Source organism: Bos indicus, chromosome 16 (genome assembly GCF_029378745.1).
Source record: "Bos indicus isolate NIAB-ARS_2022 breed Sahiwal x Tharparkar chromosome 16, NIAB-ARS_B.indTharparkar_mat_pri_1.0, whole genome shotgun sequence".
Taxonomy (NCBI): Eukaryota; Metazoa; Chordata; class Mammalia; order Artiodactyla; family Bovidae; genus Bos; species Bos indicus.
In genome coordinates this window covers 52851503-52874356 of record NC_091775.1, presented here as the reverse complement: position 1 = coordinate 52874356, position 22854 = coordinate 52851503, and the positions used below count along the sequence as shown (strand labels likewise).

The window sequence follows — 22854 nt, the reverse complement described above, 5'->3', positions numbered from 1 at the left end:
CCATGCTCTCTCTTGAGATATCTCCGAGGACCTCAAGACTGAGGCCCAGCGCCATCTCCCTCGCAGCTGCTGGTCTTTCCCTTTCCAAAAGATGCGGCGGCTCCACCTGCGGGTACATTTACACAGGGTATCCTGCACACGGGGTCCACCTTCTTCATTAGCCTCGCAACCCTCATGGAGAGCGCCAGTGTGTAACATCGAGTGGTCTCCATGGCAACCGACAAGGTGTCACGCCAACACGAGATTACGACCTCACGGCGTGGGGATTCCAGAGAAGGGGTTGGGGGCGGCGCCCCTCTGAGCCCCAGACCCACGCCCAAACTGCAGGGAAGGACCCCCCACTTCCTTCCCGCCTCGATCGCCGGACCTCTCCCGCTCAGTTGGCACAGTGAGGACGGAGAGCGGGGGATGGGTTTCCACGGCTTCCCCCAACCTGACGCGGGGGGGCGGGGTACGGTGGCGGGCCCGGCACTCCCGGCACACTTGAGCCGCTGCGACCGAGCCGGAGCAGGCGCGGGCTGCGCTGGGCAGGGATCAGGGGCGGGAGCGGGCGGGCCCCGCGAGGGGCGTAAGTCCCACCTTCAGGGGCGGTGCCTGGCGGTGGGGAGTGTCAGGAAGAGGAAGAGCGCGGCCAGAGGCGGTGCGGGAGCGCGACGAGCAGACGCCGGGCCAAGGCGAGCGCCGCGCGGGCCACCATGGCCACGGACGAGCTGGCCAGCAAGCTAAGCCGGCGGCTGCAGATGGAGGGCGAGGGCGGCGGCGAGGCCCCGGAGCAGCCCGGGCTGAACGGGGCGGCGGCGGCGGCGGCGGCGGGAGCGCCCGACGAGACGGCCGAGGCGCTGGGCAGCGCGGACGAAGAGCTGAGCGCCAAGCTGCTGCGGCGCGCCGACCTCAACCAGGGCATCGGCGAGCCCCAGTCACCCAGCCGCCGCGTCTTCAACCCTTACACTGAGTTCAAGGAGTTCTCCAGGAAGCAGATCAAGGACATGGAGAAGATGTTCAAGGAGTGAGTGCCCGCTCGACCCTGTTCCCCACCCACCCCGCGAGCCGGCCTCGGCTCCTGAGACCCCGCGCGGTCTCGGGACCCATGCGGCCAGCCGATCTCCCCGATCCCCGACACATCAGGGGCGAGGACCCCAGATCCCTTCCAGATAGTCACGAGGCTTCGGGACCTCCTCCCCACCACGCTTATGGGTCTGGGGACCCGCGGTCCCTGGCACGCGACCCCTTCTCACGGTGACGCTGCCCCCGGTACCCTACCCGCCCGCATACGGAGTGGGGGACCCCGCGGCTCTTTCTAGAGAAGCGCGAGCCCCCACTGCTACCATTCGCGTGGGTCTGGAGAGCTCGGATCTCTGGCCTAGGACCCCTGTCTTGTTAGCGATGCTTCTCCACACCCGCGCACCACCAGACTGGGGGCCCCGTGGCCTCTGCCTCCTCCTCCTCCTCAGCTACTTGAATTCCCAACCAACCCCCACCCCAAACGCGGGTCAGAAACACCCACCCCACCCTCTAGCGCCTCAACAAAGGTGACCGTTCCTTTCACTGGCTGGGGTTTTTTCATTTCTTCCGCTTATCTTACATCTCCCTCAATGTGGGTTCTGGGCCGAGACCCCTCCCCCACTTTCCCTGCACTTATTCAGCATCTACCAGCAAACTGTGTCAGAGACCCTTCAGTCCCTCTCAGCTCTACCCCCATCCACTCCTTTAGCCAGGACCCCTACCCTTGACCCTCAGGTGATCTCCCTAGGGAGGGACCCCTTCCTCCCTGCCCTCTACTCCGCAGGTCTGTACAAACCCCACCACCAATAGTCCCGTCAGGACTGTCCCCCTCCTCCCTCTCCAGACAGCAGCTCCCTCCTCTTGCCCTCACCACCCACTACGCCCTGAAGCTTTGCAGTCACTGGCTTTCTGTCAGAAGGCCCCATCTCTCCTTTCCCCTCTTCCTTTACTGCGTGCCCCCTGCCCTCCCCGCAGAGGGTCACCTCCTATCTGACTTGGCTGGTGGCTCTCACCTCAGCCCTTCCTCCATCCCTTTTTCCACACCCCATGGCCTCAGCAGGTTGGACAGGTACTTTCAGACCTATGGACTTACCCTTCCCCCAACAAAAAAACTTTAAATCTCTTAAGTGACTGGAGAGACAAACTTCCTGATGCCCTTCGGGTCCACCCCTGGGTTCACCCTCTTGGGACTGAGATAATCAGATGCTCTGCCCCCCAGCAGTGAGGGGGCTAGTGGGGGGTGGGGGCCGTGAAGGTGCTCAACCCCCCTCACTTTGATACTCTTCCCCACCCACCTCCTGTTGCCCATGGCCCCTGCCCCTGGCAGGCAAAACAGCCTTGGGGGGTGTGATCTGGAATAGGTCTGGAAATGGATCCAAAAAGGTAGACCCGTCCTGAGGTCAAGTCTCAGGTGAGGAAGTCAGGAGGTCTGGCAGCCACCTTGGCTGGGGCAGGAGGTGGAGGCAGGCTGGGGCAGTGTGACCCAGCGGCAAGCAGGAAGCCGAGGGTGTTTTGCAACCCCCCAGCTTGAGAAAGGCTCTTTCCCACTTCTTACTGCTTACTGCGGCTGCTGCTTCTGCATTTGACCCTTATTGTAGGGAAGAGGTTTTTTGGTTCTCAGATCTGAATGGCTGGGAACCCCATAATTTTTTCCGAGGGTAAGCCTGGGGCAGAACTGAGTCCTTAACCCCACCCCAGGCCTCTGCACGGTCCCTGAGGAGCCTGCTCCTTTGCCTCCAGGGTCTTGGTTTAGGAGTTCTTCTCAAGTTTTTTTCCTGATCAAAACTGGCCTTATCAGAAGCGCAGGAGTTCCAGAATTCCAGACCCAATAGAGGGCAACTTCCTTGTAGACTCTGCTGAACCCCTCCCACCCCCCACAGGGAAGTATAGGAGAGATTATTCAGCTGCTTGATCCCTATATTCACAGTGCCCAAGGACTAAGGAGCTCCTCCATTCCTCCCAGCACCCCATGACACAGAACTGTCATCACCACTGTGGCGCAGTTGGGCAGTCTGGGCACAGAGAAGTGAAGTAACTTGCCAAGAACACACAGCTAGAAAATGATGGAGTCAGGCTCTAAACCCAGGTCTATGACTCCAGAATTCATGTTCTTCCCTTCTGGGTTTCCCATCACAGATGTCTGCCTCCACAAGGGGACGATCACCCAGCACCCCCTTCCATATTCATGGCTGATTTTCCCCCACATGGACCCACCACCTCCTACTCTTGGGCTTCCATGACATCCCTTCTACCCCCACGAAAAATAAAAAGAAGGAACAGTTTGGAGAACCCAGACATGCCAAATAAGCAGGGACTTGGGATTGCTTCCCTGATGGCTCAGACAGTAAAGAATCTGCCTGCAATGCAGGAGACTTGGGTTTGATCCCTGGGTCGGGAAGATCCCCTGGAGAAGGGCCCAGCAACTCCCTCCAATATTCTTGCCTGGAGAATCCCATAAACAGAGGAGCCTGGTGGGCTACAGTCAGTGGGGTCACAAAGAGTCGGACATGACTGAGTGACTAACACCTTCACTAAATGGGAAGCTGCAGCTTGTTTAGAAGGAGCACGTGGCTTGGGGAGTGATCGTGAACCTGCATTTGCAGAGCAAGCTCACTGTTTTATGGAGGCTGTTTTTGGTATGAGTTTGACGAGGGATACTTTGGTGAAAATTGAGCGGAGATGAACCCCTGGAGCCCCATCTTGGCACCACTGCTGCTTGATGGGGTGCTGCTTGGCAGGGATGGGGTAGGAGGGCAGGAAGGGGCCAGGGAGCTGGACTTCTAGGGAAGGAAGTACCGCCCGCCGGGGGGCCCTGGCGAGGAGGGAAGGCGGCAGATTTTGTATTCAAGGAAACAAGGCTTCACTGTGCCAGCGGAGCCCAGCCCAGCCGAGTCCCAGCTGTGAACAGCCAACAGACAGGCTCTCATGGAAGACAAAACCCCCGTTCTGCTTCTGCCATCCAAGAGGGGCTGCAGCCTCCTGGGTCCAAGCAGGGCTGGAGGATCACAGCCAGGGCTTTGCCGAGAGACTTCCACCCTGATCTGCAGCCTCCATGGCAGAGGGGAGGGGAGCCCAGGCCTCCTGGGAAACCGTCCCCCAGATCAGAGTGCAAGAGACGGGAGAGGGCAGAAGGAATTGGGAGCTGGACTTGCCTTGGAGGTCAGGAGATAGGAAGCAGGGCTTTGCTATGGAATTACCTAGTATGCCCGCCCTTCCTCTGGCCTCAGTCTTCCCATCTGTAAAAGGAGCACAATGACAGATGATTCTCAAAGATGATTCAGCAGTGACCTCCTTATGTCTGAGCAATCCTGAGCTGTCTGGATGACAGAACTGCCTTCTGGGGTCCTCCAGTTCATCCATTCAGTGGTCATCAGCAGATTCTTCCTCAGGGTGGAGATGGAGGGAGAAGAAAGGGGGCAGAGGGAAGATGGCCATGCTCTCTACTATCACTGACCTTACACTCCTGGTAGTTTCCATCTGGGAGAGACCTTGGGGGGTTGTCATCAACCCTTCTCCCCATTTTACAGAAGAGAAAACTGAGGCCCAGGAAGGTGTAGTGACTTTCATGGGGAGATTTTCAACGACTGAACCAGAGCATCCCTATCTGTACATTTGGGGACAGTGGTCCCTGCTTCTGGGGTGGGGGGGGGTGCTGCAGGCAGGTGATGCACACGAGCTCTGGCACAGTGCCAGGCACCTGGAGGCACCTGACTCTCAGTCCGTCCTCCCCTTGCTCCCTCAGGTTCCTCCCATCACCTCTAACTCCACCCTCTCCCCTCCTCTGTCTGCTCATTCATTTAGGGTCCTGCCTGGGTTGGGAAGAAGGCCTCCCTGCAGAAGGAAAGGGCAACCCACTCCAATATTCTTGCCTGGAGAATTCCATGGACAGAGGAGGGCTACAGTCCATAGGGTCTAGGGTAGCAAAGAGTCAGACTGAGTGACTAATGCTGGAGACCTCCAGGCAAGGGGCAGGGGTGTGGCCCCAGAGGGCCTCAAGGCAGCCACTTCTGGGCTAGCAACAGCCTGGGGCTGTTGCCTGGGGCTCTGTGGGGGTTTGTAAGCTGAGACCTGCCAGAGAGGGAGGCAGCCATGTAATTCTTAACCTGCTGTGGAATCCGAGGAAGATGCCCTAGTTCCCTGCCTGGCCCAGCCCCGTCCCCAGCCATTTCGTCTCATGACCCCTTGCGTCAGAACAGCCGGTGCCCCTCTCTTCTTCCCACCCTTCCCTCCCCTCCACCTGCTCCACCTCCCTGGTATCTCCTCAGGCTTTTGCAGCTCACAGCACCGCCCCCCTGCCCCCCAGCACAGCCCCTTGTCCTTTCTGGGAGACTGTCTGGTGCAGTGGTTAATGGCTGGGCCTTTGGAGTGTGCTACCCTGCCTCAGAGGATAAAGCATCTGCCTGCAATGCGGGCGACCCGGGTTCGATCCCTGAGTCAGGAAAATCCCCTGGAGAAGGAAATGGCAACCCACTCCAGTACTCTTGCCTGGAAAATCCCATGGACAGAGGAGTCTGGTAGGCTACAGTCCTACCAGGGGATAGGGGTCGCAAGAGTCAGACACGACTGAGCGATTTCACCTACTTACTTACTTACTTACTTACTTACCCTGGGTTGGAATCCCAGCTGTGAGCCCTGGGGCAAGACACAGTAAACCCTTCTGAGCCTCACTTCCTCACGCTAGAACAGGGAGAACAATAGCCCTCACCTCCCAGAGTTGTTATGAAGTGTTTAATCCAGGGCTTGGCATAGAATAAGTCCTCACCAAGTTCCTGTCACTACCGTCCCAGCCCTGGCGAGGTGGCTGAGGCAGAGATGGCTCCAAAAAGCCACTGGATGCCTCCACTTACCCCCCACGGAGCTGCCCGGCCTGCCAGGCTGGCAACAGCCCTCTTGCTTTGGGCCCGAGTGACCGGCCTCAGCATGAGAACCTTCTTTCCCTCCTGCAGAACAGAAGCTTTGATTGACAGCTACATATGGCTTTGGGAAATAACAAAAATGGGGAATCAAATTCATTATCACTTAATTACTTGGAAGGCAGGTGGCAGAAAAAAGGGAAGAGCACCCAGCAGCCCGGGGATGACACAAAACTAGGGCTCTAGTTGGCTCCCGTGTGCCATTGCCCAGCGGGTGGGTACTCCGTTTCTCAGAGTCTATTTCCGATGGGGCTAAAGAACCTGCCTGGGAAAGTCCTGAGGATTAAGTTGAGAAAGTCCTGGGGAACTCCCTGGTGGTCCAGTGGTTAGGACTCTGCACTTTCACTGCCAAGGGCCTGGGTTCAGTCCCTGGCCCAGGAACCAAGATCCTGGAAGCTGCATAGTGTAGTCAAAAAAAAAAACACCTGTGCCTTTGTAAAGAGTCCACCATCGTGTCTGGCTGGTGGGCTACTAAAAACATAGGTGACATATTTTTAAAATGTAGTGTTCACTCCTTTGATCATATTTTGTTAAGTTTCTGTATGCAAGTTCCAGAGAATTAAGGGAAAAATAAAATTTCTGCCCTCAAGAAGCTTACAGTCTCATGAAGAGCAATGGCATAGAGGGGTCTTTGGGAGTGAGAGAGGCTGGACCCCCAGGGCTGGAAAGGTCGGGTTCCGTTTCTTTATTTCTACGAGGAGTACTTAAAGTTCTCTTGAAGGATGCCATGATGTCAGCCCTTCATAGCCAGCCCCCTGCCTCCATGCCCTCTCCTTGTTAAATGGAGCCACCAGGCCCATGAGGCCCGGTGTATTATTTCAGGAACTGAATTGAATCCTCAGACCAGCCCAGTGAGGTGGGTGCTGTCATTCTCCCCATTTGCCAGATGAGAAAAGCAAGGCCCAAGCTTATAATAAGTGGCCAGGGCAGGATTAGAACCAGGTCTGCCTACAGGGAGCTCCCAAGGCCAAATGAGGGCGGTGTTTGTGGCTGGGGGACGGGGCAGGGCTGGGGGGGGGGGGGTGGTGGTGCAACCCTCTGGGGGTTCAGAGGTTGGGTCCTGCACCTACAGCAGCCGGGAGCCTGGCTTTCTGGGGAGGGAGGATTTTCTGGCCTCGGGCCTGTCCTCTGCTCTTCTACTTCCCTTGTGATTCTGAGTCACCTCTCCTCTCCCAACCCCCGGGGACTTTCGGTTCCCTTTTGGTTTGCGCCTTCCTGCCTTCTGTCTGTGCCTCTGGGTTCAGGGCCTAGCTTCAGCTCTAGGAGACCAGACCTTGCAAAGCCAACCCCACGCCCTCCAGCAGCTGAGGTCCCTCTGTCTGCCCAGCAGTCTTCTCCTTGGCTGATTTCCGCTTTTTTAGGACTCTAGAGAAGGATTCTAGGCCAGAAAGGTGCAGCCAGACAGAGCCAGGCCTGGGGACTCCTGAGCTGTGTGGAGAGAGAGGACCTCTGGGGCTGCTCCATTCCAGGAACTTTACCTCTTGTTTAATTCTTTCTCAACATCCTGTAAGATGGTCATCACCCATTTCACAGATAAGAAGACTGAGTCTCAGGTTTCTATGACTGAGGAGCAGACAGGATTTAAATTTGATCCTTCTGACTCCAAGTCTTTTGCTCCCATGGGACCCTATTGGGAGCATCTCCTCATCAGCTTGTTAGAAATCCAGATGCTCAGGCTCCACCCCAGGCCTACTGGATCAGAGTCTGCATTTTAGTAAGACTCACCAGGTATGCACTTTAAGGTTTAAGAAGCACTGGGCCACCCCATAGCCGTCTCCCTGCCCCGTTCCTGAGTCTAGGGAGTGAGACAATAACAAGAGGGAAGATTAAGTTAAGTAATAAACACTGGATTATATTAGACATTCGGTATATGTCCTTTGCAATCACTGTTATAATAATAATTATTATTAGGAGCAGGCTGTGGGGAGACCCACTGCTATTGCTACCAGTGGAGGGAGCTGCCCTCCCAGGGTGGGGCTCAGTGAGAGATGCTTAAACCCGAGTTTAGGGTGTCCTGAGCCCTGACAGCCCCCAGCAGGTTGCCATCAGCCAAGGGGGGGCACCCACTTGATCCGTGGACTCCCTGGGAAGCCATAGGGGAAGCATCAGCCCCACCCTGGCCACACATTCACCCATACACGCTCACACACCCTCTTCTTCGCTGACACAGGGCAACAGATCGAGTGTCAGACTCTAAAGATAGGGCTGGAGGAAGTGGTGAGTGACTGGGCTTTCCCCGCCCGAGTCAGGCAGTCTGGAGGTGGGGGAGTGTAGGAACGGATGGGCACTACCGAACTGTCATCACCGAGCCTGTGGGTGTCTACCTGTACCAGGAGGCGTGCCGGGCCAATCCAACTGTGACAAGTAGCAAGGCCAGAATTTCCCTGGTGTCTAGAACTTTCCTACCTTCCCATTTCAGGACAAAGAGTACAGGCCTTGGAGCCACTGAGGCCTCCCCAGACAGGATGGGGGAAGACCAGGTCTGTGAATACTGGGGCCAAAGTCAGGTGGGCCTGGGGGCTCAGTGGTCCCTAAACACCACTCTCTCCAGCTGTCTGTCCTCCTGGCAACCCCCATGGGCAGAGAGACCACCAGCAAAGGCCTGGGATGGGATGGGAACCAGAAGGGAGAGAATTGGGGTCCCCTATGCTCCCAAACCATTGCCCCTCTCCCCCTGTGCAGTGACTCTGATGGCTCCTCACTCTGCCATCAGACTGTACAGCACAGCTGGCCAATGGGGAGGGTCATATTAGAAAGAGCAACTTTCTAATAGAGAGTTACAAAGCCAAAATGGGCTGTTTTAGTGAAGCAGTGAGCTTCCCGTCCTCAGAGGTATTCAAGCAGGAAAGCTGCATTAGGGGATCTGACCCTCACGAGTGCTCAATGAGGTGGCCTCCAGTATCCCTCCCAACATGAGTTTCTTTGTTACAGGGTCTGTAGGCATCAGAACACAGCATAGTAGTTAAAAGCACATGTTTTTCCTCAGGCCAGGGTTCTGATAGTTAGGTATGTCCTTGTTAGCTATGATCTTGGCCAAGTCACTTCCTCCCTGAGCCTCAGTCTACTCGTCTGTAGTATGGAGATGTTTATGCCTGCTTCACCAAGTTCTTTGAAGGAAATGGCAACCCACTCCAGTGGAGAATCCCAGGGACGGCAGAGCCTGGTGGGCTGCCGTCTATGGGGTCACACAGAGTCAGATATGACTGAAGTGACTTAGCAGCAGCAGCACCAAGTTCTTGAGAGGATCTGACACAAAGCACTTGGGGTAGTGCCTGCCACATAGCACGTGCTCAGCCAAGAGGAGCCACTAATGATAATATTGTTATGAAATAGGGGCAGGCCCTGCACACTGTCAGGGCCGGCTGCTGCTCAGCCCCAGAACTCCGGGTTATCAGAACCAGGAGAGGAGGAGCAATCGCCAAGGGGGCCCTGCAGCCCAAAGGGGCAAAGTCTGCCCGGGTGGTGGCCGCTGCTCCACTTTCAAGGACAGATGGGAGGGGATTTTTCACCAGCATCCGGGGCGGCAGCAGCTGAGCCCTCCCTGTTGAGAACTGTTCAGGGGGAGGGGAGTAGGAATGTGGGCACAGTGCCAGATGCAGCAGCCTCGTCCAGTGCTGGAGAAAAGTGCTGAGCTCCCAGCCCAGGAGCTTTGTTGTCAGTCCCGCCGGATGGAATTGGTCCTCCCAGGCAGGTCCCAAGCCTCTGCTCTCGGCCCAGCCTCCCCCAGCCCTGCAGGCTTGAGAATTCAGGACCTCTTACGGGACCACAAAGAAGAGGGAAGCAGGCTGGTAGGAAGGGAGCAAAGTTTACAGCTTTTGGAATCTTGCTGATCTCTAGCTGTGTGACTCTGGGCTGCTTGCTACCCACTCTGGGCCCCAATTTCCCTACATGACATGAAGCGAGTAGACCAGGCATCCAGACGGATCTTGTGTACAGTCTTTGCCTGGATCCTCTGAGCTACCTGTAGCCTCAGCTCCAGCTCAGGGCAAGGGCTGTTGGAAGAGAGGGTCTCCCCAGCCAGGGATATGCCTGTTTCCCAGCATCCTACTAACACCATTCTCTCCTGGGTTGCCAGGCATCCTCCTGCTGGTGGCACAGTGACCATCTCCCCCTTTCTCACTTCCTTCTCTGTCAGAGGAGGAACCAGAGGGTGACCCAGGACTGGGGCTTCTCTCTCTCTCTGCCCAGTGAGAGAGCAAAAGATTATATCTCTCCACCTCCCCAAGTGGCAGGGTCTCTGAATCCAGCCTAATGGGGGTTGGGGATGGAAGTAGTTGGACCTTCAGAGGAGGTGCTCATGGGATCCCTCATTCATCTTGTCCACCCCCTACCTCCAGGCCAGTCTACAGCAAGCATTTCCTCCCAGCCATACACAATCAGGACTGGGGAAGAAATTGTATTTTTTACCACTATTATTATTATCACTATTTTTATATTATATATACAAAGTACTTAACTAGTATCTGGCACATTAAAAGTTCTCAATAGAGCTATTATAATCAAGTTAGCAGGTTTTAGGCACATATTACATATTAGGTGTTTTATATCCTTGTGTGCGTACGTGTGTGGGCTTTGTTTTGTTCAGTCGCTCAGTCGTGTTCATCTCTTCACGGCCCCATGGACGGCAGTACGCCAGGCTTCCCTGCCCTTTACCATCTCCCAGAGCTTGCTCAAATTCATGTCCATTGAGTCGGTGATGCCATCCAGCCATCTCCTCTGTCGTCCCCTTCTCCTCCTACCTTCAATCTTTCCGAGCGTCAGGGTCTTTTCTAATGAATCGGCTCTTCACATCAGGTGGCCATAGTATTGGAGCTTCAGCTTCAGTATGGGCTTAGTCATGTCCAACTCTTTGTGACACCATGGACAGTCACCCAGCAGGCGCCTCTGTCCATGGGATTTTCCAGATAAGAATACTGGAGTGGGTTGCCATTTCCTGTTCCAGGGGATTTTCCCAACCCAGGGATTGAACCCACATCTCTTGCATTGGCAGGCAAGTTCCTTACTAACTGCAACACCTGGAAAGCCCGTTTTATATATCCATAATCTCCTTTACTCTCAAACCCTAATGATAGATGTTAACAATAATAATAATTCAGCAGTGGTACTGTAATTAGTGTGTATTAATTAAGTACTTATTGTGGGCCAGCCTCTGTGCTCAGAATCTTTGTGGACCCTCACTTAACCCTTGCCTTGAGCCTGAGATGGGTCTGATCTCCATGGTGTGAATGGGGAAATTGAGGTGCCTGGGGTCATGTGACTTGAACAGGGTCACCTAGCCCGCAGATGGCAGAGCTGGGGCTTGGACTCGGGTCAGTCTCAGCAGAGGTGCTGTGAGCACAAACCTCCAGGGTTTACCCAGGAAGAATCTAGCTGATCCAGTGACCCAGAGCCCAGGGCACATGGTGGAGGTCCACTCCCCCGAGGGGGGAGGGGGTCCAGTGTTACCACCTCTGGGGCCCCACTTCCCACTCCAGCACCTGCTTCTCCCTGCTCTCTGTCACCTCCCCTTGGTGGCTGATCCTCCGGCACTGCGGCCAGCACTGTCCCCCTGGGGGCGGGAGCCCAGACCTGGTAATTGATTGATGCTTGATTGACGCAGACAGCGGTTCAGGCCGCGGTTTGAGCTGCAGCCCAGACAGGCCTGGGAGCTGCCAGAGACCGAGATCCAGAGCCCTCGTTTCTGTCCAAGTGTGGACACTTTATCTGCACTTCCTCTGAAACTGAGCCACCCCTGGCTGCAGGAGAAACCCTTGAGCAATAAATAGAGCTGAGACTCAGGAGAGGCTAGTGGGGCGGTGGAGAGAGTCAAGTGTGGGAAGCGCAGGGATGGGGGGCTGGACCCCTGGCCAGTGCCCAGACGTTTATAGTCCCTGTTCTCTAATCAGTCACGTGGGGCCATAACTGACCCCCCAGGATTGCTGAGCATAGAGGTGTGGAGAGAAACTGCCTGGCACATAGTAGGAGCTTCATAAAAGTAACTAAATCTCATGATAGTGCTGGTAGCTGCCGTTTCTGGAGCCAGAGCTGTGCTAAGTGCTTGTCACGTATGAACCCCTTCAGTCCCCACAGTGACCCTACGAAAGGGTCACCATCATACCAGGGGTTCTTGGCCTCGGTGGGAGGTTCACTGGCACAGTCTCCTAGAACCCAGACCATCTGCTCCAGCCCTGACATGTCATCGCCGAACGTCACTGGAGCCCAAGTTCAGAAAGAGGCTGGGCCTTTGTTTTCCTCAGGGACACTGAGGAGGGGCATCCGTATGACTGACCCTGGAAAGACTGACTCCTCTGTCATTGGGCTGCTCTCCTCCTGGGTTGCTCCAGGGCTGCTCCAGTACCGGTCAGTAAGGCTCAAGGAGCAGCCACCCTGCCTGTTACCAACTGGCAAACAGACTCCAAAGATGGAAGATGAGGGGCTCCACTGTGCCCCCCACAGGGTCCCTCCAGCTCTAAGTGGAGTCTGGACCACAGGATCGTTGGTCTTCCTGACCTTCTCAAGTCCCACAATCCTCCACTGCATCCTCTCTGTTATCTGCTTCCACCTTGGCTGTGGCCACTGCCCAAACTCCAGCCTCCTTTCTCCATGGTGGGGGAAGAGGCCTCAGGACCCTGTGTTCCTTGCAGGGTTCCCAGAGACCTGTCTTCCCTGTGCTGCGTCACTTCCAACCACTGACTCACTTGCTCGTGAACTATTTATACCCCTCGCACAAATGCTCCACTCAGCGCTCCTCTGTTCTGCTGGCAGCCCCAGGACGTGTGGAGGGGGGCTGGGCCCAGCAAATGGGCAAGTCTGTGAGCCCTCCAGACGTGGGATAGAAGCCCAGCTCCTTCCTCTACTGCTGTGTGACCTTGGGCAGCTCACTTCACCTCTCTGAGCCTTCGTTTTAAATGAAGAGGATTAAGAAAAATGAAGTAGGTAAATTTCCCAGCACAAAGATAAGATTTCAAAAGCTGGTTGCTATCAGATTTCCATAGTTGTATGAAGTATACCTGGAGATAGGGGAAGGGAATTGGGGAGCCCTTGAAGAGGGGACAGAAACGAGATGAGTGTTTATGTAGGAAATCCAAGTCTGTAGAAAGTTTCTGGAACTCAGCCCCTCTGTGTCATATTAATGTCACCAGCACTGTCACCCAGCCATCTTGAGGCCTTGAGGAACTGCACAAGGGTCTTTAGGCTCAGGAGGCCCACTTGGCCAACACTGAGATGACCCTCCCCCACCCACCAGAGGCAATCAGAGCAGTTGCTTGGTTGGCCTGATAAGAGGGCCTGGCTGGGCTGTGGGAACAGCGCCCACATCCACCAGGCTGTGTGCTCCCAGCACCAGCAGCAAGCACCTCCCCCACCAGGGGATGGGCCAGAGGGCAGCTCTGACCCAATCTCTTACCACAAGGAAGCCGGTCAAGCAAGCTATTTAGACTCTGCCCCTCACCCTGTCTGTCTCTCTGCCAGGCCATGAGTGGTAGAAAAAAGAGACCCGGAATGTGCAGGGCAGAGACACAGTCATCACCTAATCATTGTTCCAGGCCTTTCCAGCCACCACTGTACCCCTCTGCAGGCACCCTGTGCAAGTTGTTCCCTGAACACACCCCAGGCCACATTCCAGAAAACTCCCCTCCCTCCTGTGAGCTCTGGCCCCTACCCTTAGTGTGGTTCCTTCTGCCTCCCTCCTGGGTGGGGACAGGGAGAGGGGGAGATATGGAGCCAAGATGTCCCTCGAGGGCCTGTGGAGGTGCCTAAGGATGGTCAGTGAGTTCTTACATCAGGGCCCACACTCCCAGTCCATACCCCATATGATATTGTGAATTCTTCCTACATGCTTGTCATGTCTCATTCAGTAGATATGGGCTGTGGTTTCAGCTTCCCTGTGTAGCAGGTTTGGCCAAAAGTTGGCACTGCTCAACATGTAAGAGGCTGCCGGGCCACGTGGTGAGCTCCCCATCATCAGAGGTAACCAAGCAGTCACTGGGCCACAAATCAGCCTTGGCTGAGTTCCTCGCTAAGAGGTGACTTTTGAGCTCCTAGGCTCCTTGCGCTCTGGCTTATCACTGCTCTGGCTGGTGAGGAACAAGTGTCAGGATGTCCTAAGGCCTCTCTTTGCACCCACAGGTACGATGCCGGCCGGGATGGATTCATTGACCTGATGGAGCTAAAGCTCATGATGGAGAAACTTGGAGCCCCCCAGACCCACCTGGGCCTGAAAAATATGATCAAGGAGGTGGATGAGGATTTTGACAGCAAGCTCAGCTTCCGGGAGGTGAGCTTCCTCCTCCCCGTGGGGGGGCAACACTGCTGGGGGCTTGGTGGTGGGGAGAGACTCACCCCCGCTTTGTCACTGAGCTACTTGTCCTTGAACAGCCACTGTTGAATGGCTGATTGCTGGCTGAATGAGGTTTCAGCAGATCGTAGAGCAGGTCCCCAGGGAGATTCTGAGATGCCTAAGTGAGAAGAAGGTCCATCCATCCCTTCATGTAGTGAGCACTTATTTTATTGATTGATTGATTTTTATTTATGTCTGTGTTGGGTTTTCACTGCTGCACGAGCTTTTCTTCACTTGCAGAGAGCTACTCTCTGGTTGCAGTGCTCAGGCTTTTTGTTGCAGTGGCTTCTCCTGTTGCAGAGCATGGGCTCCAGGTGCACGAGCCTCGGTGGTTGTAGCACACAGACTCAGTGGTTGCGGCTCATGGGCTCTAGAGCGCATACTCAGGAGTTGTGGCCCACAGGCTTAGTTTGCCCCACCGCCTGGACCAGGGATCAAATCCATGTCCCCCGCTTTGGCAGGCAGACTCCCCATCCACTGTACTATCAGGGAAGTCCCGTATCCCTGACCCCGTGTGGGCTCTGGGAGTACAGAGAAAGACCCTGTGCTCCAGGGGTCCTGGCATGCAGAGGGGGAGATGCACAGAGAGTGAAACGATAGGATGCTGTGACTGAGGAGAAGAGGGGGCAGATGGAGGAGGGACTCACCCTGCAGGTCCAAGAGGAGCAGGCGCTGGGCCAGGTGACTTCACACTCCAGCTCTCACTCAGCCTCACTCTGAGATGGGAGCCATGAGCGAACCTGCTTGCTGGAGGAGGAAACCGAGGCTCCAAGCCAGATAGCAATGGCACTGGCCTCCTGGGCAGCACAGGGTTAAATGCCAGCTGTGGCCTCTGGAGGGTCAGGTCTCAGGTGGGCCCTGGAGAGCTAGCAGGAAGCATAGAGGAGGCAAGCAAGAGAAAGGTGGCCCAGGCGCCTGGGGGAGCCGAGGCCCAGGGAGGACGGTGCAGGCAGCACACGATGATGGTATGGACTCAGGACCTGGGTTCAAGTCCTCCTCTATGACTTTCCAGTGCTGAGCCTCACTCTTTCTGTAAAATGGGCATAATCATGTACCTTCAGGGCTCAGTAAGTGGGATTTAAGGTGGACTGGTTTGGAGAACAGTGGAGACAAAGGTAAGAGATAAGTTGAGGCTTTTGCTGGGAGCTGAGCATGGGCAGAGCAGCCTGCAGGAGCCCCAATCCTGGGGTGGATAGGAGATAGGTCACCTATCCTCCCATTTTACAGATGGGCAACTGAGGCCCAGAGAGGAGGGGCCCAGCAGCCTGTTCAGGAACACAGAGCATGGAGAGTGGAGAGCCCAGGCCTCTGGCTCCCAGGCCCCAGAGCACCTCTCTTCCCAGGGAGGCCTGTAGCAGGCCCGGGGGTGGGCAGGCTCTGGCCCCTCCCACTCTCTCCCTGATGATGTCAGTGTTCTGTTCTCCCTGCCACAGTTCCTCCTGATTTTCCGCAAGGCAGCAGCCGGGGAGCTGCAGGAGGACAGCGGGCTGCACGTGCTGGCCCGCCTCTCTGAGATCGACGTGTCCACCGAGGGTGTCAAGGGGGCCAAGAGCTTCTTTGAGGCCAAGGTAAGGAATGGGGGGCTGTGGGGTGCCCTGACCCCACTTGAGGATGGGGGTGGCTGGGATCCACCAGGACCCTCAGTTAGCAGAAGGATCAGCATGTCCCCTTCCTGTCCCTGCTGAGGCCACAGGCAAGAGATGGGGAACTGATGCCTATCAGGGCCCACGTTGTTCCTGGCTTCTGTCCCCTCCCATCCAGCTTGTGATCCTTTCCAGCTTCCTTCTTCTCTCCCCCAGGGATGGGTGAGGGGTGTGTATTCTTGAAGAGGGAACAAGGACCACTTTGAGATGCCCCTGCCCTGGCACACAGAGCCACTACCCACAAAGGACTGGGCTTTAAAAGGTGGGACCAAGAAACAGCAGAGCAGGCCCAGAAACACAGCACTGGTTCCCAGGGCCTCTCAGAGACACTAGCCCTGCCAGCCCAGCCTGGAGGGAGTGTGATGGCCCCCAGAGGCCAACTCCAGGCATGGCACAGGTTCAGGAGGAGAGGACAAGTATGGTTCCTGGATCCTGTCTTGCCAGGGCCCTGGGGCTCCTGCCTGTTCTTGCTTCTCCCCATCTTCATGTTAGCTAAGAACATTCTTTCTAAAGGCCTCTTCCCACCTCCTTCTGGGCTTCTAGAATTGATGGGATGTTTCCGGGTTCAGTTGGACTTCCCAGGACAGGAACAGGATAAGAATAGATACATCAGAAGCTCTCAGTTACAGGACCCACAGTCTGCAACAGCCACTGAATGTATCTTATTTCTTTTAATCCTCTCCATGTACCTATGAGGTCAGAGTTATTAATCACCAGGCTCTAAATATGGGCTTCCCTGGTAGCTCAGTTGGTAAAGAGTCTGCCTGCAGTGCAGGAGACCCAGGTTCAACCCCTGGATGGGGAAGATTCCCTGGAGGAGAAAATGGCAACCCACTCCAGTATTCTTGCCTGAGAAGTGCCATGGACAGAGAAGCCTGGCAGGCTATAGCCTATGGAGTCACGAGTCAGACACAACTTGGCGACTAAATCACTACCAGGCTCTAAATGGAAGAACTGAGGCTCAGAGAGGTGACTGAGGTGCCGAGCTGAGGGTCTGGATGGTGGGAGGCAGAGCATTGGTTGGGGTGGGATGGAGGGCACAGCAGAACTAGAAGAGACCCCAGAGAGACCGCCTCCGGTCCTGACCACCCGACTCCTACCCGACCCCATCCCAGGTCCAGGCCATGAACGTGTCCAGCCGCTTCGAGGAGGAGATCAAGGCAGAGCAGGAGGAGAGGAAGAAGCAGGCGGAGGAGATGAAGCAGCGGAAAGCGGCCTTCAAGGAGCTGCAGTCCACCTTCAAGTAGCGAGGCTGCACCCCACCATGTGGCCCCGGCCCTGGCGCCCGGTCCGGCCCGCGAGGGTGGCAAGGGTGGGCAGACCGGAGGCCCAGCTTGATCCTCGGCTCTGCCCGAAGGGACCATGCTAAAAAGCTACAGATGTCTGTGAACAAGCCGGTGGACGGGGTCTCCCAGAGCGGCCCAGCCTCTCCCCGCTCCCTCTGCTGTTCCTGAGGCCGCGACACCAGCTGCCCGGCCAGTCCTGCTCCTTCGCCTCCTGGCTGCCCCGCTGCCTGCCCCAGCCGCGCCTGCTCCCGGCTCTAGGGCGCACCCTGCTGGGAGGCTGCCCTAGAGCACTCCTAGAGTGTGCCCTAGAGCACACTCGTCTCCTTCCTGCGCCTCCCCCGTCCACCTCGTCCCCACCCCAGAGGCCAGCTGCCCTTCACCTACAGGCTGCACCGCCCCCACGGCCCTGGGGCCCCTCCCTAGACTGGGCGAACGACAGATGGCAAGAATCGCAGCCCCATAGAGCTGATCGGTGGCACCCGGCTCCCCACGCCCAGCACCTGTTCCTGCAGCCCTGCCTCCTCTCTCTGCTGGAATCAAGGGGGCGGCGCTTCTATCCTGGCCAAGGGACCCAAGGCCCTGGCCCACCCGCCCACCCCCCTGCCCCCCAGCTGACATGGAAACCCCAGCCCTCTGGGCCCCAGCCAGGCAGGGTGAGGGGGCATCTCTGCCAATCTACCTCATGGGCCCACACTCTGCCGGCCATGCCATGGATCATGGGCCGGGAAGGCTCTGGGGGCAGAAACACCACTCCCTGGTCGCCCTCTCACCCCACACTGGCCCACAGCAGCCAGAGGGTCCCGGGAGAAGAGGGGGCAGGGAGGAGGGCTTGGCCCCTTCATGGGGAAGGAAACCAGCACGCCTCCATTCTCCAGGAGGTGTCCAAGAAGTGCTTTAAATGGTTTGCACAGACCAGGTGGTTGGGAGCAGGGGGCCTGGCTGGGCTCTTTCACGCCATCCTTCCCCGAATGACGTTCACCGCCTTGGCACCAGCGACGGGAACCTGTCCCATCACACCCACCCCCTGAGGGTGCACGGGGACCCCAGCCCCCCTGCCCCGTGCCCCTCCCCAGATGGGCTGTGGCCAAGCCTGTGCCACCAGCCAGGCCCTACGCGGCTCCCCATGTGCGCTCACACGTGTGCGTGTCCATGTGTGTGCGTGTCTGTGTCCGTTGCTGTGTCGTGAAGCTGTGCCCGTCCCCCAGTCCAAACAAGTGAATGGCCGCCGAGGCCACAGTTATGCAACTTTCCGTGTGTGTTGTGACAGCGTCACTGCTTTTTAAACTTGATAATTCTTTATTTTAGTAAGATGCCCCAAGAGTCCACACAACTTCTGTTGGACTTGCAGAGGTTTTATTTTTTTGGCCTTAGAATCTGCAGGAATTAGGAGGTACTGACCCCCGTGCAGCAGCCTTGGCCCTGGATTGCGTTTGCCTTAGCGGATATGTTTATACAGATGAATATAAAAAGTTCTCTTTCTTTGGGCTTATTGCTTTTTTTTTTTTCTCTCCTCGCATCTCACCAAAAAAAAAAAAAGCTACTTCTTCATTTGGTGGTACGATTATTTTTTTTAACTAAATAAGATAAAATTCTATATTCTTATGTGTGTGTGGTTCTTCTTGGGGTGGGAGAAGGGAGGGGCTGGGAAAGGAGTGGACAGGGCGAGGTCACCTGGGTATGGGGGCAGCATTTGCTCAGGTGGCTCCCATGTCAGAAGCCAGGGAGAAGAGGGGACGCAGGACTTCTTCCTAAGGGAAGAAGTTGAGTTTGAGGCTCACGTGCTGTCCCCAGGGACTCGTCTAAGCTCTTTTTTAAAAGGAAAATCTGCTTATTTGTTTGGCTGCGCTAGGTCTTAGTTGCCACACTCGGAGTCTTTACTTGTGGCATGCGAGCGCTTAGTTGCATCATGGGGGATTTATTTCCCTGACCAGGGATCAAACCCAAGACTCCTGCACTGGATGCATGGAGTCTTAGCCACCAGACCACCAGAGAAGTCAGCGTATCAACTCATTTAATCCTCACAGTCAGCCCATGGCAGTGGGGCGGTCTTTCTCAGATAAGAACAGACCCAGAAAGTTTTCAAGAGACACAGGCAAATGGAGCAGCTCCAGCTCATTCAGTCCACAGCCCATGTCCCTACCCATCTACCCACCCTGCCTGCCAAGTTCACTCGAGGATATGCCCCAGGAGTGGCACCAAGGCCACAGGAATTCTGCACTAATGCACCCGGGAGCCCCGCCAAGACTCCCTCACACTCAGAGACACTCCAAGCCTCCTCCATTACAGACTGGGACGGTGGGGTGAGGAGGAACAAGCTGGGGTGCCCCCTATAAGAGGACTTTGAACAGATTAGGCTCCCCCTGGGTCTCAGTCTACCCATCTGGTCAATGTGAGGCTGGGCTAAGGTCTCAAGGTCTTCCCTTTGGTTTCGAGGTAGGGTGTCCCCTTTCCCAGGTACAATGTGGTGAGGGTGGGGCGGGCAGGATTTTGAGATGATGCTGTACATCGCTGCCCCCACGTGGACGTAGGTGGTACTACAGCAGCCTAATGCCCTATGCCTCTGGCTTCCTGCTTGGAGAAGGCTTCTTCGTCCTTGAAGTGTTATTTCCTGAGAAAGGCCACCCCACGTGCCACCTGTGGCCCGAGATGCCATTAACACTGCATGTTGGGTGAAGCATTGTCCTCAATTGCCTTCCCAAGGGAAGAATATCAGAAGCCCTGACATCCTAGCAACATGGTCTCAGAGCTGAGAGGATACAGACAGGCAAGGGCATTCAAGCCCCAGAGCCCTGGCCCAGGTGGCCCGGTAATGGAAATGGGCCTCGAGCCCACAGAATGTGAGATACATGGGCTGCTGGTCCCACGCCAGGCCCTCCACCATCAGATGCAGCTGGGAGGGGCCCTAGCCTCAGCCACCATGAGAACCCCCTCTCCCAGCCTGGGCAGGGGGCACGAGAGGAATAAGGAGTCCTGAAGGGATTAAGGGACCAAGAGTGGGGAACGGAGATGGCTCCTCAAACCCCAACCATGTCCTGGCCTCTCGGTAAGCCTCCCCACCACCGAGTCCCAGCCCCAGCACCAAACACCGACTCCCTCACTCAGCCCCCCAACTCCCTACTTTCACCTGGTTTTGAGGAGAAATGCTGTCAGCCCCAGGCCTGCCTGCTTAATGGGCCCCACCCAGGATGTAACAGCTGCCACCTGAGAGTCCTGTCCCAGCAACTAAAAATAATGGGCCCCCATCCTGGCACCTGCCCTGTTTCTCAGGCTCTCACCAGCATCCTCATTGACTCCCAACCTTGGCATCGCTTCTCCTAACGTTCCCCACACTCCCAAGCCCAGCCTCTGCCAAGTCACTCCTGGTTGTTTTTCCAGCACAGTCTGGCCCTGAGTGGCTGGCTGACATTAAGTGCCCTCATCCTGGAAGGCCCCACTCCAGGCCCTGGAATACACAAGGGTCAGCAGGATAAGGTGGGATTACAGCATCCTCATAGCCTCAAGTCCTCAAGTTCATTTGGGGTTTTTTTGTTGTTGTTGTTAGTTTTAATTTTAATTTTTTATCAAAGTATAGTTGATGCTGTATGGCTCAGGAAACTCAAACTGGGGCTCTATATCAACCTAGAGGGGTGGGATAGGGAGGCAGATGGGAAGGAGGTTCAAAAAGGAGGGGATATATGTATACCTATAGCTGATTCATGTTGAGGTTTGACAGAAAACAACAAAATTCTGTAAAGCAATTATCCTTCAATAAAAAATAAATTAATTTTTTTTTAAAGGAAAAAAAAAGTATAGTTGATTTACATTGTTGCGCCAATCTCTGCTGTACAACAAGGAGACTCAGTTATACACATATAGGCATTCTTTTTTATATCTTCTTTTCCATTATGATTTATCACAGGAGACTGAATATAGCCCCCTGCGCTATAACAGAAGGGCCTTATTGTTTATCCATCCTCTATGTAAAGTTTACATCTGCCAATCCCAAAGTTCCAGTGCTTCCCTCTCCCACCCCTTGGCAGCCATAAGTCTGTTCTCTATGTCTGTGAGTCTATTTCTCCTTAATAGATAGGTTTGTTGGTGCCATAGTTTAGATTCCACATATAAGTGATATCACAGGGTATTTGTCTTTCTACTTACTTCACTTAGTGTGAGCATCTTTAGTTGCATCCATGGTGCTGCATTAGCATTATTTCATTCTTTTTCATGGTTGAGTAGTATTCCATTGCATATATGTCTTCTTTATCCTTTCATCTGTCAATGGACATTTAGGCTGCTTCCATGTTTTGCCTACTGTGAATAATCCTGCTGGGAAAATAGAGCTGCGTGCATCTTTTTGAATCTCAAGTTCATTTTGGATATGGAATCTGAAGAAAAGGGACCCTTTCCCACCTGCACCCATCAAGCTCCCCCCGCCCAGGATTAATGCACTCTCGTTCAGGGCTCCCAGACCTTGGCCCAGAATGTTCAAAAAAACATTTGTCACCTTGCCCAGCGGGGAGCTCCAGCGGAGCTGAACAGGGTCTTATCTTCTTTGTGGCCCCAGCCCTAGCACAGAGCCTACACACAGGAGCTGCTCAGCTAGTGCGGGAGGAATGAAGGAATGAATGGCTTCTGTGTACCTACTAAGTCAGTGCCTCACAGTCTGGGCAGGCAAGATGCACAGCTTTAAGTTAATCCAACTCCAAGCCTTCTGCCTTCCAATCGCAGCAATCCACTCCCCAGGGCACCTCTCTGCAAATATTCACCAGCCCTCCTGGGGCTGTTTCTTCATCTTGGTGGTCAGAAGACCAGGTCAGCCAGCCAGGTGTCACCACCAGAACTTTAGGCATTTTGAGCCCCTGGAGTGATGGCGTCCTCTGGCCAGTGGTTTTCCCTGCATCAGGACCAGGTCAGGAGGGGCTGGCACTAGCCATGCACACTAGCCATGCACACTAATCGTGCACCAGAGGCACCTCCCACCTCTGCCCAGTTGCTCCCAGTGAAAGAGCATGGTTGAATAATGCCCAACATGACCAGTAGGCCCAGTTCAGAAAACAACTTCCAAACAGCGCATGGAGGAGTTCAAAGCAGACAAAGAGAAGTAAGGCCTCAAGGCAAATGAAGTAAACCAACTCTCCGAGGTCAAGGCTGAACCCAAACTGCCGAGGCTCCAGGTGGAATTTGGGGGCATCCAGAGTAGCACTCTGGAGAAGGCAATGGCACCCTACTCCAGTACTTTTGCCTGGAAAACCCCGTGGATGGAGGAGCCTGGTGGGCTGCAGTCCATGGGGTCGCTAGAGTCGGACATGACTGAGTGACTTCACTTTCACTTTTCACTTTCATGCACTGGAGAAGGAAATGGCAACCCACTCCAGTGTTCTTGCCTGGAAAATCCCAGGGACGGGGAAGCCTGGTGGGCTGCCGTCTCTGGGGTCTCACAGAGTCAGACACGACTGAAGCAACTTAGCAGCAGCAGCAGCAACAGAGTAGCACTCAACCTTTACATCTAAATCATGGAATCTAAGATCTGAAAAGAGCCCGAGAGTTGATCTGATCCTACATGCCCATTTTAAAGAACGGGAGACTGAAGGCCTTGCAGGGAGACAACTAAGCTGGCTCCAAGTAGGAATTTGGCCAACCAAAACCTTCCAGGGTATGCCAAGGCCTCAGCCTCCACCCACAGCCTGGGTGGAAGAAGGTGCTGCAGAGCAGGG

At 55.3% G+C, this 22854-nt stretch overlaps 1 protein-coding gene across 2 annotated transcripts; it reads left to right on the top strand.

Annotated features, from left to right (window-relative positions):
• The first annotated feature begins 625 nt into the window (after window positions 1–625).
• On the top strand, window positions 626–18645 carry EFHD2 (EF-hand domain family member D2). 2 transcript variants are annotated; one of them, XM_019976728.2, is made up of 4 exons: window positions 626–1006; window positions 14022–14169; window positions 15666–15800; window positions 16991–18645. In XM_019976728.2, exons 1-4 carry the CDS (start codon window positions 696–698, stop codon window positions 17120–17122), a joined length of 726 nt encoding a protein of 241 aa, XP_019832287.2. In that variant the 5' UTR covers window positions 626–695; the 3' UTR covers window positions 17123–18645. The 2 variants fall into 2 exon arrangements, with proteins under 2 accessions (XP_019832287.2, XP_070624556.1); XM_070768455.1 differs by lacking the exon at window positions 626–1006 and adding an exon at window positions 11839–12826.
• Window positions 18646–22854: the final 4209 nt, after the last annotated feature.

What these genes read in the sequence shown, in the direction of transcription:
- EFHD2 (XM_019976728.2), top strand. Translation starts at nt 696, where the DNA reads ATGGCCACGGACGAGCTGGCCAGCAAGCTAAGCCGGCGGCTGCAGATG. An exon ending in GCAAGCTCAGCTTCCGGGAG is followed by an intron (nt 14,170 to 15,665) that starts GTGAGCTTCCTC and finishes TCCCTGCCACAG; the next exon opens with TTCCTCCTGATTTTCCGCAA. An exon ending in AGAGCTTCTTTGAGGCCAAG is followed by an intron (nt 15,801 to 16,990) that starts GTAAGGAATGGG and finishes ACCCCATCCCAG; the next exon opens with GTCCAGGCCATGAACGTGTC.